The 15,336-nt window shown below is 40.8% G+C and overlaps 1 protein-coding gene across 3 annotated transcripts in view; it reads left to right on the top strand.

Moving 5' to 3' along the window:
- The window catches only part of KDM5A (lysine demethylase 5A), a 118,047-nt gene that overhangs the window by 29,743 nt on the left and 72,968 nt on the right, over nucleotides 1-15,336 (top strand). For all 3 annotated transcript variants that reach the window (XM_008973823.6, XM_055095209.2, XM_063593252.1), the window contains exons 6-10: nucleotides 5,162-5,267; nucleotides 6,455-6,546; nucleotides 7,474-7,632; nucleotides 9,389-9,508; nucleotides 10,926-11,084. In XM_008973823.6, the coding sequence (XP_008972071.2) occupies nucleotides 5,162-5,267; nucleotides 6,455-6,546; nucleotides 7,474-7,632; nucleotides 9,389-9,508; nucleotides 10,926-11,084 (636 nt within the window). The remainder of the gene's footprint in view (nucleotides 1-5,161; nucleotides 5,268-6,454; nucleotides 6,547-7,473; nucleotides 7,633-9,388; nucleotides 9,509-10,925; nucleotides 11,085-15,336) is intronic.

Here is a 15,336-nt window from a genome sequence, read left to right as displayed (position 1 = left end):
GTCCCTTTGACATGGTGATTCTGCTTTGAAGAGTTGCCCCAATTGCTCCTGTCCATCTAACCAATCACCAGCTTGTGATGAAATTTTTTTTGATGTTCACCTTGAAACCATGAAGATGTCTTGCCTATTCCTAATGCTTTTCTTTATTATAAAAATGGGGACTACAGGCCGGGCATGGTGGCTCACGCCTGTAATCCTAGCACTTTGGGAGGCTGAGGTGGGCAGATCACGAGTTCAGGAGATCAAGACCATCCTGGCTAACACGGTGAAATCCCGTCTCTACTAAAAATACAAAAAATTAGCCAGGCGTGGTGGTGGGCACCTGTAGTCCCAGCTACTTGGGAGGCTAAGGCAGGAGAATGGCATGAACCTGGAAGGCGGAGCTTACAGCGAGCCAAGATCGCGCCACTGCACTCCAGTCTGGGCGACAGAGCAAGACTCCGTCTCCAAAAAAAATGGAGGGGGGTGCTGCATGGAATGCTTTTACCCTTTGTGATAGTTGTCACTGTATTCAGATTGGTTGATAAGCTATTTCAGGATTTGAAATTAAGAATTTTTTCAACTCCTAATTTGTACTTAATTATTCTGTTGAATGTCTGTCGTTCATTCCTAGTTTTCTATTTCAGAAAGAAACTAAAGGCTTTCTGGTAGAACTTCAGCTTCTTGCCCCGTACACAAAACTACTGGTATTCATACTTTGTCTATCTCTGTGGGCAAAGTGTACCTTTCTCTTCAAGGATAATCCCTCCTCTTCCATCCCTTCTGGCATCTTTAGTGATTTCAGCATACTGAGAAATCTTTCTCTCCCACCTACTCTGTCTGTTGAATTCCATTCCTCCCAATATGTATTTAAGTCTCTATCATCTTAAACATAAAAGCCCTCTTCTTACATGATGCCTTATCCTTGCCTCTTTTCACACAGAAGTTTCTTGACAAATAGTCTTTATTGTCTCAGTTTCCTCAACATCTGTTTAGTTTTTATACTCTATAATCTAACTTTGAGCTAAGTAATTTTATTGAAACTGCACTGTCCAAGTTACCACTGAGTTTTTAATTGTCAAATTCTGAGATTGTCCTTTTCATTTCATATCTTAATTGATCTCTGGTCATGTGTATGTTTAATGTGGTTGGTGACTCCTGTCCTTGAAATTTAGATTAACTTGATTTTTCTTTCATTTGTGTGATACCTCTCTCTTCTGGTTTTCCTCCTTATATTCTGACCACTCCTTAGTCATCTTTGTTATCTCTTCTTCTCTCTTCCCTTTATTTTGTATCTTTGGTCCTTTTCTATCTTCACTCTCCTTAGCTGTCTCATCTGCATGTGATTTCAAGTACTGCCTGTAATGCTCAGAACTCTCAAATCTTGTCTTTTTTTTTTTTAAGACAGAGTCTTGCTGTAACTCCCAGGCTGGAGTGCAGTGGCATGATCTTGGCTCACTGTGACCTCTGCCTCCTGGGTTCAAACGATTCTCCTTCCCCAGCCTCCTGAGTAGCTGGGATTACAGGCACATGCCACTATGCCTGGCTCATTTTTTATATTTTTAGTAGAGACAGGGTTTCACCATTTTGGCCAGGCTGGTCTCAAACTGGCCTGAAGTGATCTGCCTGCCTCAGCCTCCCAAAGTGCTGGGATTATAGGTGTGAGCCATCACACCCGGCCCAAATCCATCCTTTTCTTTTCATCAGGGGTGTGTGTATGTATACATGTGTACTCCTTATTGGCTACAGCATGGTTATGCCAAATTCAATACATCTGAAAGATAATGTATTATCACCTCTTCCTTCTTTCCTTGTCTCCTCCCTCCCTCCTTTCCTCCCTCCCTCCCTCCTTGCCTCCCTTCCTCCCTCCCTCCCTCCTTGCCTCCCTTCCTCCCTCCCTCCCTTCTTCCCTTCATCCCTTCCTCCTTCCCTCCCACTCCCCCCCACCCTTTTTTTTTTTTTGAGGCAGTGTGTGGCTCTGTCACCCAGGCTGGAGTGCAGTGGCGCAGTCTTGGTTAATCGCAACCTCTGCCTCCTGGGCTAAAGCCATCCTCCCACCTCAGCCTCCCAGGTAGCTGGGACCATAAGTACATACCACCACTCAGCTAATTTTTGTATGTTTGTAGAGACAGGGTTTTGCCGTGTTGCCCAGGTTGGTCTCAAATTCCTGGGCTCGAGTGATCTGCCTGCCTTAGCCTCCCAAAGTGCTGCGATTACAGGCATGAGCCACTGTGCCCAGCTGTAAAAGCTTTTGAATGAATCAAATGAATCAAACTCCTTGATTTCTTTATTTCCCTATATGCCATGTCCAATCTTTAAACAAGTGCTGGCTGCTATTATGTCTGAAGTTTTTCCTAGGTATCCTGGTTCATTTATGTATTTGAAATGGTATTTAGAAACCATGATGTGAGCACATGGTGTGCTTGTTCCCACTGGGATGTCATTGCTTCTAGGCTCTTTTAAATGGTCAGGGCTAGAAAATAAATTTTTAAAAAGTGATGACTTGATATTTTGCATTCACACTCTAGTCCAGCTCTAATCCAGCACCACAGTTCTTTTGGTTTATCTTCTAGTTTTTTCCTAGTGTTGTGAGTTGGGAGTTTAATTTTATTCTTTTGTTTTTATTGAAGTGTTTAAGACTGTAAAATTTCCTGTGATCACTGCTTTAATTTGTTCTAGAGATCTAATATGTAGTCTTTTTATTGTTTTTTTTAATTTTTTATTATTTATTTATTTTTTTGAGATGGAGTCTTGCTCTGTCGCCCAGGCTGGAGTGCAGTGGCATGATCTCAGCTCACTGCAATGTCTGCCTTCTGGGTTCAAGCAGTTCCCTGCCTCAGCCTTGTGAGTAGCTGGGATTATAGGCACCTGCCACCATGTGTGGCTAATTTTTGTATTTTTAGTAGAAGCAGGGTTTCACCATATTGTCCAGGCTGGTCTTGAATTACGGACCTTGTGATCCACCCGCCTCAGCCTCCCAAAGTGCTGGGATTTACAAGTGTGAGTCATCATGCCTGGCCTTTGTTATTTTTTAAGTAGAGAGTTAAAATGTTCAGGTGGAAGGTCCTTTTTAATTTTGTTATTTTGAGTTTTAGATCAAAGAATGCTGTTTTATTCTACTTTTTGGACCTTTATTGCTTTTCTGAAAAGGTTGTTGTAAGGACTAATTGATTAAAGTACTTAGATATGGCATATACTATTTACTCAACATATATCAGCTTTATTGTTATATACTCTGCTTTAATAATGGTAAAGAATGTGTAGTGTTATATTTATTGTTCGACTAACAGTAGAAGTTGGTTAGTGTAACCAAATCAGTCTACAAAAGTTTAAAGATAAATATTGAAATGGCATTTAGGTTTTGTACTTATATGATCTTTTATTAGTCTAGATTGCATACATCATTTGTTATGTAACCACAGACTTATAAAGTAGTCTGTATTTTATCCTGGGTTATTTTTATGCTTATTCTTTATTTATTTACACATTTAAAATAAATTTTGGCTATTAGTCTATATTCAGAGAATATGGTTAATCTTAATTCAAGATTGAATACCAGAATCTGTCAGGATGCTCTCACTTTCAAGTATTAGAACTTAAACATTAAACAAGTATTAGTAGCTTTAACATTAATAACAAATTTTTCACATAAGCACACATTTTTACATAAGATTTTCAGAGGTAAGTAGTTCTAGGATTGGTGAAGGGCCCAGGCTCTTTCCATCTTTCTGCCTTGCTTTCTTCGGTGTGTGGGTGATAAATTTCCTCCCAGTTGTAGTATGGCTGTTGCAGAGTCTAGCACCATGTTTTCACCAGACGGAGTCCCTTAGCAGGAAGGAAGGGAGTTGGGGCAAAAGGGCTTTTTTTTTTTTTTTTTGAGACTGAGTCTTGCTCTGTTGCCCAGGCTGGAGTGCAGTGGTGCAATCTCAGCTCACTGCAACCTCCACCTCCTGGGTTCAAGTAATTCTTCTGCTTCAGCCTCCCAAGTAGCTGGGACTATAGGCGTGCGCCACCATGCCTGGCTAATTTTTGTATTTTTAGTAGAGACGGGGTTTCACCATATTGGGCGGGCTGGTTTAGAACTCCTGACCTTGTGATCTGCCCGCCTCGGCCTCCCAAAGTGCTGGGATTACAGGCGTGAGCCACCGTGCCCAGCCTCCAGAAGGACTTATTCTTTAAGATGCTTTCCTCTTTTTTTTTTTTTTTTTTTTTTAAAGACAGGGTCTTTTTGTGTCACCCAGGCTGGGGTGTGGTAGAACAATCATGGCTTGCTGCAGCCTTGAACTCCAGGGCTTCAAGTGATCTTCCTGCCTCAGTCTCCTGGGTAGCTAGGACTTCAGGTGCGTGCCACCATGCCCAGCTAATTTTTTTTTTTTTTTTTGGTAGAAACGGGGGTCACTATGTTGCCCAGGCTGGGAGAAGCTTTCCCATTGATGGATTGATTCAGGGTCTCGCTTGTCTGTCACCCAGGGTGGAGTGCAGCAGCGTGATCTCGCCTCACTGCCTCAACCTCTCAAACTCAAGTGATCTCCAGCCTCAGCCTCCCAAGTAGCTGGGACTACAGATGCACACCACCATGCCTGGCTAATTTTTGTACTTTTTGTAGAGATGGGGTCTCCCCTGTGTTGTCCAGGCTGGTCTGTAACTCCTGAGCTCAAATGATCACCTGCCTTGGCCTTCCAATGTGTTGGGATTACAGGTGTGAGCCACTGTGTCTGGCCATCCGCCTTTTATTAGAAGATGGCAGTCTTTCCCAGGGGCTTCCAGTACAATTTTTTAATGTCATCACCAACAAAGAAAAATGAGGTTAGTGTGATTGGCTTAGGACAGTCACAGTTCATGTCCTGAGATGCCCTCTAATCAAATACAGGTGTCCAGTAGGAAGTTAGAAGTGGGGATTTCTATTGTGTGATAACCAGCAGTGTCTGTCTTTAGACAGCTTGAGAACTATGCTTTTATGAGTCATACATGAGTTTTATTTTGTGGAAAGGAATCTGGGTGTTGAATGGTGTTTTGGTGACCGTTTTCAACTGTGGTAATGAGGCAGTGAGTGGATTTACAGAAAAGAAATCCAATAATTTGTTCTTTCGTGTTGAAGAGGATTCTGAAACTTTCCTTGGGTAAAAAAATTAATGCATGAGTCAGCATGATTATGCTAATGTGAATTTTGCTTATTTTTTAGTCAGAATCTGGAGATGTGAGTAGAAACACGGAACTGAAGAAACTTCAGATTTTTGGGGCTGGGCCCAAGGTTGTGGGCTTGGCAATGGGAACAAAAGATAAAGAAGGTAAAATTTGTTATTTGATCATGAAAAGAGATAAGGTAGAATATGATTGTAAAAAAATTCAAATGATACTTGAATTGCAGTCTGTGCTGGGAATTTCTTAAGAATTGTAAAATTGCAATGTGGTTCCTAGGCAAATCGCCTTTTTAAATGCCAGATCTCTTAAATTTCAGGTGTGAAGAGCAATGTTATGTTGAATTTTTATGATTTTGGAAGAGAGGATTTTCCTTCTCTGTGTAATATATGACACACAAATTTATTGCAGTTTCTGAAGGCTGGTTTATGAGAGAATGATGGAATTAATGGTTCTTACCTCGTGAGCTAAAGCTTGTAACTCTTAGTATCGACATACACTGGGAGAAGTTTAGAATTTTAAAATTCTAACCGTAATTTTAATTTTTAAAGTAATTGCCCATGATATATTATGTCAGTTCATTTGAATAAACTGTTTTCTTCAGTAAGTCTGTTACTCTCGGCTTCACGTTTGGAAGTTTTTTGTCAGTAGAACTGCTCATGCAAAGATCAAGTTCCACTGTTCTCTCTATGTAACATGTCAATTATAAAACTGTTTAACAAAGATTAGGCTGGATATGTTTTGACTATATGAGAACTTAATGAAATGCTACAGTCACAAAGACTAATTACTGTGTGTACTTAGATGTGTAGTTAAGTCATACAATTCAGATAGTGGACTGAACTCTAGAAGATTAAATAATATTGTTCCATCTCTCTTAAAACATCCCATGTAATAAGACTTACTAAATACATTGTAATAATAATATTTCCTTTTTAAGAATTAAGTACTTTATTTTTGTTACTCTTGTAATTATAGTATTGGCTGTCAACAGTCTTAGAAATTAGTCCCTAATTTGGGAGTTCCTCCAAGTAATACCTGCAGGTTGTATGTAGTACGTACTGCATACACATACAACATTAATGGGTAAGCTCTCTGGATCTTACGTGACTGGATTAGAATCTTAAATCTGCCTTGCTGTATGATTTTGAGCAAGTTACTAACTTTGCTGTACCTCAGGTTCTTCATCTTCAGTGAGAGATAATAAATAGTATATCTACCTCTAGATAAACAGTTGTAAGATTTTAACTAATTTAAATAATTTTAAATAGTGTCTGGTCCATAGTAAGCTCTCAACATTGGTTTTTACTATTATTGTATAACTTTTTATTTCAAGATGAGGTCACCCGAAGACGAAAAGTTACCAACAGGTCAGACGCATTTAACATGCAAATGAGACAACGGAAAGGCACTCTCTCTGTTAACTTTGTAAGTGTTTTGGGGTCTGTCAGGAGGGAAAGGATTTATTTTTATTATAGTTTTGCACTTTCTATCCTGGTATATCATGGTATGTGTTTAGTTAGCTCGTTTGGTTAGAAGACTTGATGGCACATCTGTGAAGTTACAGCTTTTGTTTATGTTGTTAACCTGGCTCTGTCCTACATACGTAGGCTGCTTCCTGTAAGTCATACACCTTATGGGGAACCAAGTGAGAGCATGAAAATGAATCTGTGTAAGTCGTTGAGTTCTATTATAGACAGTCTCAGTATTCATTCTTTATCAAAGAGGATTTGTATATGGGAAGAAGGACATGGTATTTTAAAAAATACATGTAAATTGATTTTCAAATGCCCTAGATTTGTAGTCTTTCCTTTTTTTTTTTTTTGAGACGGAGTCTTGCTGTTGCTCAGTCTGGTGTGCGGTGGTGCGATCTCGGCTCACTGCAAGCTCCACCTCTCGGGCTTATGCCATTCTCCTGCCTCAGCCTCCCGAGTAGCTGGGACTACAGGCACCTGCCACCATGCCTGGCTAATTTTTTGTATTTTTAGTAGAGACGGGGTTTCACTGTGTTAGCCAGCATGGTCTCAATCTCCTGACCTCGTGATCTGCCCACTGTGGCTCCCAAAGTGCTGGGATTACAGGCGTGAGCCACTGTGCCTGGCCTGTAGTCTTTATTCTAACAACTTGATACACCTTTATTAACTTGCTATTAACTTGCTTGTAAAAACTCTGGAAGGAAATTTAGGGAGTTTTATGAAAAGCTGTTTAAATACAATTACTTGAAATAGACATTCAGGATTTAAGTTATGTTTACTTTTCAGTTGCATTATTTTGTTTATTTCAGCTAAGGAGTTCCTGGTAAAAATTTATTATTTATTATAGAAAATAGACTTTCATTTTTTTTTTTTTTAACAGGTTGATCTCTATGTTTGTATGTTTTGTGGTCGGGGAAACAATGAAGATAAATTGCTTTTGTGTGATGGATGTGATGACAGCTATCATACATTTTGTCTAATTCCTCCACTACCTGATGTGCCCAAAGGAGACTGGAGGTGTCCTAAATGTGTCGCCGAGGTACACGTCTAACCTCTATGGATCCTTTTTTAACTAAAAATAATAATACATGCATATACACATACATATAAACATATTCCCAAATATGTTTCCTTTTGTCATTCTGTCTTCATTATGTAGTGTTTAAAATTTCCAGGACTTTTTTTTTTTTTTTTTTGAGATGGTGTCTCACTCTGTCGCCAGGCTGGAATGCAATGGTGTGATCTCAGCTCACTGCAACCTCCACCTCCCGGGTTCAAGTGATTCTCCTGCCTCAGCCTCCGAAGTAGCTGGGACTACAGGCGCGAGCCACCACGCCCAGCTAATTTTTGTATTTTTAGTAGAGACCATGGTTTCACCATGTTGGCCAGGATAGTCTCGGTCTCTTGACCTCGTGATCTGCCTGTCTCGGCTTCCCAGAGTGCTGGGATTACAGGCTTGAGCCACCATGCCTGGCCAATTTCCAGGACTTAAAATATCTGTATTGAATGGAAATGTAACAATTGTATTGTGGTAGCTTGCCTTTCAAAGATTTCTTTTTCTAACTGTTGGTTAGGTCATTCTGTTTATTGCTGCAGATAATGAGACTTGACTTAGAATATTTATATTGCTGGGCAACAATAAAAATGAAGAAAAACATAGTTTTTTCTCTATTAATTAAAAAAAGTATAACGACATGAAGCTGTAGAACTTGGGATTTATGCATCCAATTTCATGCTATTAAATAAACTGACGGTATCTTTTATTTAGTATTTATTTATTTACTTTTTTGAGATAGGGTCTACAGCCTCTCACTCAGTCTGCAGTGCAGTGGCGCGGTCTCAGCTCACTGCAGCCTCTGGCTTCTGGGCTCAGGTGATACTCCCAGCCCAGCCTCCCTACAGATGTATGCCACCACGCCCAGCTAATTTTTGTATTTTTTGTAGAGACAAGGTTTACCATGTTGGCCAGGCTGGTCTAAACTCCTGGACTCAAGTGGTCCACCTGCCTTGACCTTCCAAAGTGCTGGGATTACAGACACGAGCCACTGTGCCGGGCCCTGATGGTATCTTTTAGCTTGCCCCAATTTTTACTTGACTGTGCTAAATTTTTCTTAGTGAAAGCTTACAGTGTTGTCATTGTGGTGAAATGCCTTGTCTGTTTACTTATTTTAACAAAATGCTGTGATAGGACATTAAAGAGAAGGAGTTGGCTGGGTGTATGTAAATGCATTCAAAGGTCTTTTATGGCCTTTGAATTATCACTTATTTACTATTCTCCAGGTTGAAAGATTCAGAGGCAGTTCTACTCTAAGTGAGTATTTGTGTTAAGACATTGGTCATAGTGATTGGCAGTGTGAACAAACTATCCTCTTAGTCTGATGTCCTCACAATCCAGTGGCTATCCCCTTATCCATTACCTTTCCTTCCTCCATGAACATTTGTTTCCTCCATGGCCAAAACCACTGGGTATGCCAAGAATGTTAGGCATCCCTAGGCATGATTCCAAGTCAGTAGTCCTTTAGATGCTTGTCTTAGTGCCAGAACTTAATGCTACCTCTGGATCTAAAGCCATCTTAGTACTACCTTCCTATTAGAAGGCTGTGACAGTGAAGTTGAGGCTCTAGAAAATAACTTCCTGATACGGTATTGTAAGTAGCTGATATTTGTTTTGTTGTCTAGGGTTGACTGGATTTACTTTACCTAGGGAAATGATCAAAGAAGTTAGTAACTAAGAGCCTTAAAGCTTTCTTCAGTTTAGTTTCAGTGAGTTAATCTTACATATTTTTTCTTTCCAGGAATGTAGCAAACCTCGAGAAGCCTTTGGATTTGAACAAGCTGTACGAGAGTATACACTTCAGAGCTTTGGAGAGATGGCAGATAATTTTAAGTCTGATTATTTTAATATGCCAGTCCATGTGAGTAAGCTATCTTTTAGGTCAGTCCAGGGAGGTACAAAGATTTACCTGAGTACAAAGCCTTCAGTTTCCTCTTTTTTTTTTTTTTTTTTTGAGACTGAGTCTTGCTTTGTCGCCCAGGCTGGAGTGCAGTGGCACAATCTCGGCTCACTGCAACCTCTGCCTCCCAGGTTCAAGTAATTCTCCTGCCTCAGCCTCCCGAGTAGCTGGGACTGCAGGCGCCTGCCACCATACCCAGCTAATTTTTGTGTTTTTACTAGAGATGGGGTTTCACCATATTGGTCAGGCTGGTCTTGAACTCCTGACCTCAGATTATCCACTCGCCTCGGCCTCCCAAAGTTCTGGGATTACAGCCATGAACCACTGCGCCCAGCCAATTCTTGTATTTTTAATAGAGACAGGATTTCACTCTGTCGCCCAGGCTGGTCTCGATCTCCTGACCTCAAGTGATCTGCCTGCCTTGGCCTCCCAAAGTGTTGGGATTACAGATGTGAGCCACCACGCCCAGCTGTCTATTTTGATGCTTGAATTGTTATTTTAGCCCTGTATGAGTAATCCTTTACAGAAAAGCATAAAGTACTGGGCAGTTGTTGCTTTTCTTTAGTTATTTTTACTGTGGGGTTTGCTTCTTTTCCTAGGATATCTTAGGCTTTTTTAGTCCCTGTCAAAAAAATTTGCTATAGTTATTAAAATCTAGTGTTGCTTTAAAGACTTGAAACCAACCCAGATGCCCATCAATGATAGACTGGATGAAGAAAATGTGGCACATATATACCATGGAATACTATGCAGTCATAAAAAAGGATAAGTTCATGTCCTTTGCAGGGACATGGATGAAGCTGGAAACCATCATTTCCAGCAAACTAACACAGGAGCAGAAAACTAAACACCCCACGTTCTCACTCATAAGTGGGAGGTGAACAATGAGAACACACGGACACAGGAAGGGGAACATCACACACCGGGGCCTGTCCGGGAGTAGGGGGCTAGGGGAGGGATAGCATTAGGAGAAATACCCAATGTAGAACTTAAAGTATAATTAAAAACAAAAAGAAAATGAAATTTTGTGTTAAAATCATAAAAGGCATAAAATAGAAGCTATTAAAAAAATTTAATCTTGCTGTTTACATTTCCTTATTCCTCCTTGATTTCCTAGTTCATCTTTGTCCATACTTGGGAAACAGTTTCTTTCGGAAAAGGGCAGCACAGTTCATTATGTTTTTCTGAACGTCCGAGTTGTCTCAGCTTTTCCCTGTTCTCATTGGAAAAAGCTAGGATCTCGGTCTTTACTGCTCTAGGGAATCAGAAGATTTTTAATCTCATCATGGGTTTGTGTTTACTTGATCCTGTGTATTATGTTATATGGGTTATAGTTATAGTGGTTTAATAATTTGTCATCTTTTTTTTCCCTGTGTAGATGGTTCCCACAGAACTAGTAGAAAAGGAATTTTGGCGGCTGGTAAGCAGCATTGAAGAAGATGTTATTGTGGAATATGGAGCAGATATCTCCTCAAAAGACTTTGGAAGTGGATTTCCGGTGAAGGATGGGCGGAGAAAGATTCTGCCAGAAGAAGAGGTGCAGATTTATCCAAACTTTCGCTTACCCCCAAGCTGATTTAGCTTTTGCATAGAAAACTATCTTAAGGGATCACATTAACTTAAAATATTAAATACGTAGGATTTGGCAGTATAAATAATCTTCAGTTTTGAAAACAATGAATTCAGAATACTTTGAAAAATTATTTAACTCTTTTTTTTTTTTTTTTTTTTGAGAAGGAATCTCACTCTGTCACCTAGGCTGGAGCACGAGCTTAGCTCACCGCAACCTCCACCTCCTGGGTTCAAGCAATTCTCTTGCCTCAGCCTTCCGAGTAGCTGGTATTACAGGCACCCGCTATTATGCCCGGCTAATTTTTGTATTTTTGTAGAGACAGGGTTTCACCATGTTGGACAGGATGGTCTTGAACTCCTGACCTCAGGTGATCTGCCTGCCTCGGCTTCCCAAAGTGCTGGGATTACAGGCGTGAGCCACTGTGCCTGGCCATTAACTCAGCATTTTTTTTTTCCTTTGAGAGGAGTTTTGTTCCTGTCGCCCCTGCTAGAGTGTAGTGGCGCGATCTTGGCTCACTGCAACCTCCACCTCCCGGGTTCAAGCGATTCCCCTGCCTCAGCCTCCCGAGTAGCTGGGATTACAGGCATGCACCACCACGCCCAGCTAATTTTGTATTTTTAGTAGAGATGGGGTTTCTCCATGTTGGTCAGGCTGGTCTCGAACTCCCGACCTCAGGTGATCCCCTGTCTCGGCCTCCCAGAGTGCTGGGATTACAGGCGTGAGTCACTGCGCCCGGCCAGCTCTGCATTTTAAAACTAATTTAAGCAGAGTGCAATGACTCACACCTGTAATCCCAGAACTTTGAGAGGCCAAGGTGGAAAGGTTGCCTGAAGCCAGGAGTGACAGAAGAAAAACCTGTCTCTTAAAAAAAAGGAAAAAAAAAAAAAAGCTAACTTAATTAGTTCAAAATTTTAACTCCAGTTTAATATTTTTGCCTAGTTCTTTCTGTTATAAAATCCAGGATGGGCGTGGTGGCTCACGCCTGTAATCCCAGCACTTTGTGAGGCCGAGGTGGGTGGATCACGAGGTCAGGAGTTCAAGACCAGCCTGGCCAAGATGGTGAAACCCCGTCTCTACTAAAAATACAAAAATTAGCCGAGTATGGTGGTGGGCGCCTGTAATCCCAGCTACTCAGGAGGCTGAGGCAGAGAATTGCTTGAACCTGGGAAGCGGAGGTTGCAGTGAGCTGAGATCATGCCACTGCACTCCAGCCTGGGTGACAGAGCGAGACTCCGTCTCAAAAAAAAAAAAAAAAGTCTAGAAGATGGCCGGGCGTGGGGGCTCACACCTGTAATCCCAGCACTTTGGGAGGCCGAGGCCGGTGGATCACCTGAAGTCAGTATTTTGAGACCAGCCTGACCAACATGGTGAAACCCTGTCTCTACTAAATATAAAAAATTAACTGGGCGTGGTGGCACATGCCTGTAATCCTAGCTACTTGGGAGGCTAAGGCAGGATAATCACTTGAATCCAGGAGGCAGAGGTTGCAGTGAGCCGAGATTGCGCCATTGCACTCCAGCCTGGGCAACGAGGTGAAACAGTATCTCAAAAAAAAAAAAAAGTCTAGAAGCTGATTTTTTTTTTCTTTTCTTCAACTCACCTAACTGAATGCGTGTTTTTTTTCCCCTATAACGAGTTTGACACCATAAGGTTTTTTTTTTTAAATTTTTTATTTTATTACACTTTAAGTTCTAGGGTACATGTGCACAACATGCAGGTTTCATACATAGGTATACATGTGCCATGTTGATTTGCTGCACCCATCAGCTCATTTACATTAGGTATTTCTCCTAATGCTATCCCTCCTCCAGCCCCCCACCCCCTGACAGGCCCCAGTGTGTGATGTTCCCCGCCCTGTGTTCAAGTGATCTCATTGTTCACTTCTCACCTATGAGTGAGAACACGCGGTTTTTGGTTTTCTATCCCTGTGATAGTTTGCTGAGAATGATGGTTTCCAGCTTCATCCATGTCCCTGCAAAGGACATGAACTCATCGTTTTTTCTGGCTGCACAGTATTCCATGGTGTATATGTGCCACGTTTTCTTAATCCAGTCTATCATTGATGGACATTTGGGTTGGTTCCAAGTCTTTGCTGTTGTGAATAGTGCCGCAATAAACATACGTGTGAACGTGTCTTTATAGTAGCATGATTTGTAATCCTTTGGGTATATACCCAGTAATGGGATGGCTGGGTCAAATGGTATTTCTACTTCTAGATCCTTAAGGAATCGCCACACCGACTTCCACAATGGTTGAACTAGTGTACAGTCCCACCAACAGTGTAAAAGTTTTCATATTTCTCCACATCCTCTCCAGCACCTGTTTCCTGACTTTTTAATGATCGCCATTCTAACTGGTGTGAGATGGTATCTCATTGTGGTTTTGATTTGCATTTCTCTGATGGCCAGTGATGATGAGCATTTTTTCATGTGTCCGTTGGCTGCATAGATGTCTTCTTTTGAGAAGCGTCTGTTCATATCCTTTGCCCACTTTTTGATGGGGTTGTTTGTTTTTTTCTTGTAAATTTGTTTGAGTTCTTTGTAGATTCTGGATATTAGCCCTTTGTCAGATGGATAGATTGCAAAAATTTTCTCCCATTCTGTAGGTTGCTTGTTTACTCTGATGGTAGATTCTTTTGCTGTACAGAAGCTCTTTAGTTTAATTAGATCCCATTTGTCTATTTTGGCTTTTGTTGCCATTGCTTTTGGTGTTTTAGTCATGAAGTCCTTGCCCATGCCTGTGTCCTGAATGGTATTGCCTAGGTTTTCTTCTAGGGTTTTTATGGTTTTAAGTCTAACATTTAAGTCTTTAATCCATCTTGAATTAATTTTTGTATAAGGTGTAAGGAAGGGATCCAGTTTCAGCTTTCTACATGTGGCTAGCCAGTTTTCCCAGGACTGTTTATTAAATAGGGAATCCTTTCCCCATTTCTTGTTTTTGTCAGGTTTGTCAAAGATGAGGTGGTTGTGGATATGTGGTGTTATTTCTGAGGGCTCTGTTCTGTTCCATTGGTCTATGTCTCTGTTTTGGTACCAGTACCATGCTGTTTTGGTTACTGTAGCCTTGTAGTATAGTTTAAAGTCAGGTAGCATGATGCCTCCAGCTTTGTTCTTTTGGCTTAGGATTATCTTGGCAATGCGGGCTCTTTTTTGGTTCCATATGAACTTTAAAGTAGTTTTTTCCAATTCTGTGAAGAAAGTCATTGGTAGCTTGATGGGGATGGTGTTGAATGGATAAATTACTTTGGGCAATATGGCCATTTTCACTATATTGATTCTTCCTATCCATGAGCATGGAATATTCTTCCATTTGCTGTGTCCTCTTTTATTTCGTTGAGCAGTGGTTTGTAGTTCTCCTTGAAGAGGTCCTTCATATCTCTTGTAAGTTGGATTCCTAGGTGTTTTATTCTCTTTGTAGCAATTGTGAATGGGAGTTCACTCATGATTTGGCTGTTTGTCTGTTAATGATATATAAGAATGCTTGTGATTTTTGCACATTGATTTTGTATGCTGAGACTTTGCTGAAGTTGCTTATCAGCTTAAGGAGATTTTGGGCTGAGATGATGGGATTTTCTAAATATACAGTCATGTCATCTGCAAACAGGGACAATTTGACTTCCTCTTTTCCTGATTGAATACCCTTTATTTCTTTCTCTTGCCTGATTGCCCTGGCCAGAACTTCCAGCACTATGTTGAATAGGAGTGGTGAGAGAAGACATCCTTCTCTTGTGCTGGTTTTCAAAGGGAATGCTTCCAGCTTTTGCCCATTCAGTATGATATTGGCTGTGGGTTTGTCATAAATAGCTCTTATTATTTTGAGATACATTCCATCAATACCTCGTTTATTGAGAGTTTTTAGCATGAAGGTTGTTGAATTTTGTCAAAGGCCTTTTCTGCATCTATTGAGATAATCATGTGGTTTTTGTCATTGGTTCTGTTTATGTGATGGATTACGTTTATCGATTTGAGTATGTTGAACTAGCCTTGCATCCCAGGGATGAAGCCAACTCGATTGTGGTGAATAATAAGCTTTTTGATGTGCTGCTGGATTCGGTTTGCCAATATTTTATTGGGGATTTTCACATCGATGTTCATCAGGGATATTGGTCTAAAATTCTCTTTTTTTGTTGTGTCTCTGCCAGGCTTTGGTATCAGGATGATGTTGGCCTCATAAAATGAGTTAGGGAGGATTCCGTCTTTTTCTATTGATTGGAATA

Source organism: Pan paniscus, chromosome 10 (genome assembly GCF_029289425.2).
Source record: "Pan paniscus chromosome 10, NHGRI_mPanPan1-v2.0_pri, whole genome shotgun sequence".
Lineage (NCBI taxonomy): Eukaryota > Metazoa > Chordata > Mammalia > Primates > Hominidae > Pan > Pan paniscus.
Note: the sequence above shows the minus strand (reverse complement) of the source record. Positions and strands in the feature narration are given on the sequence as shown.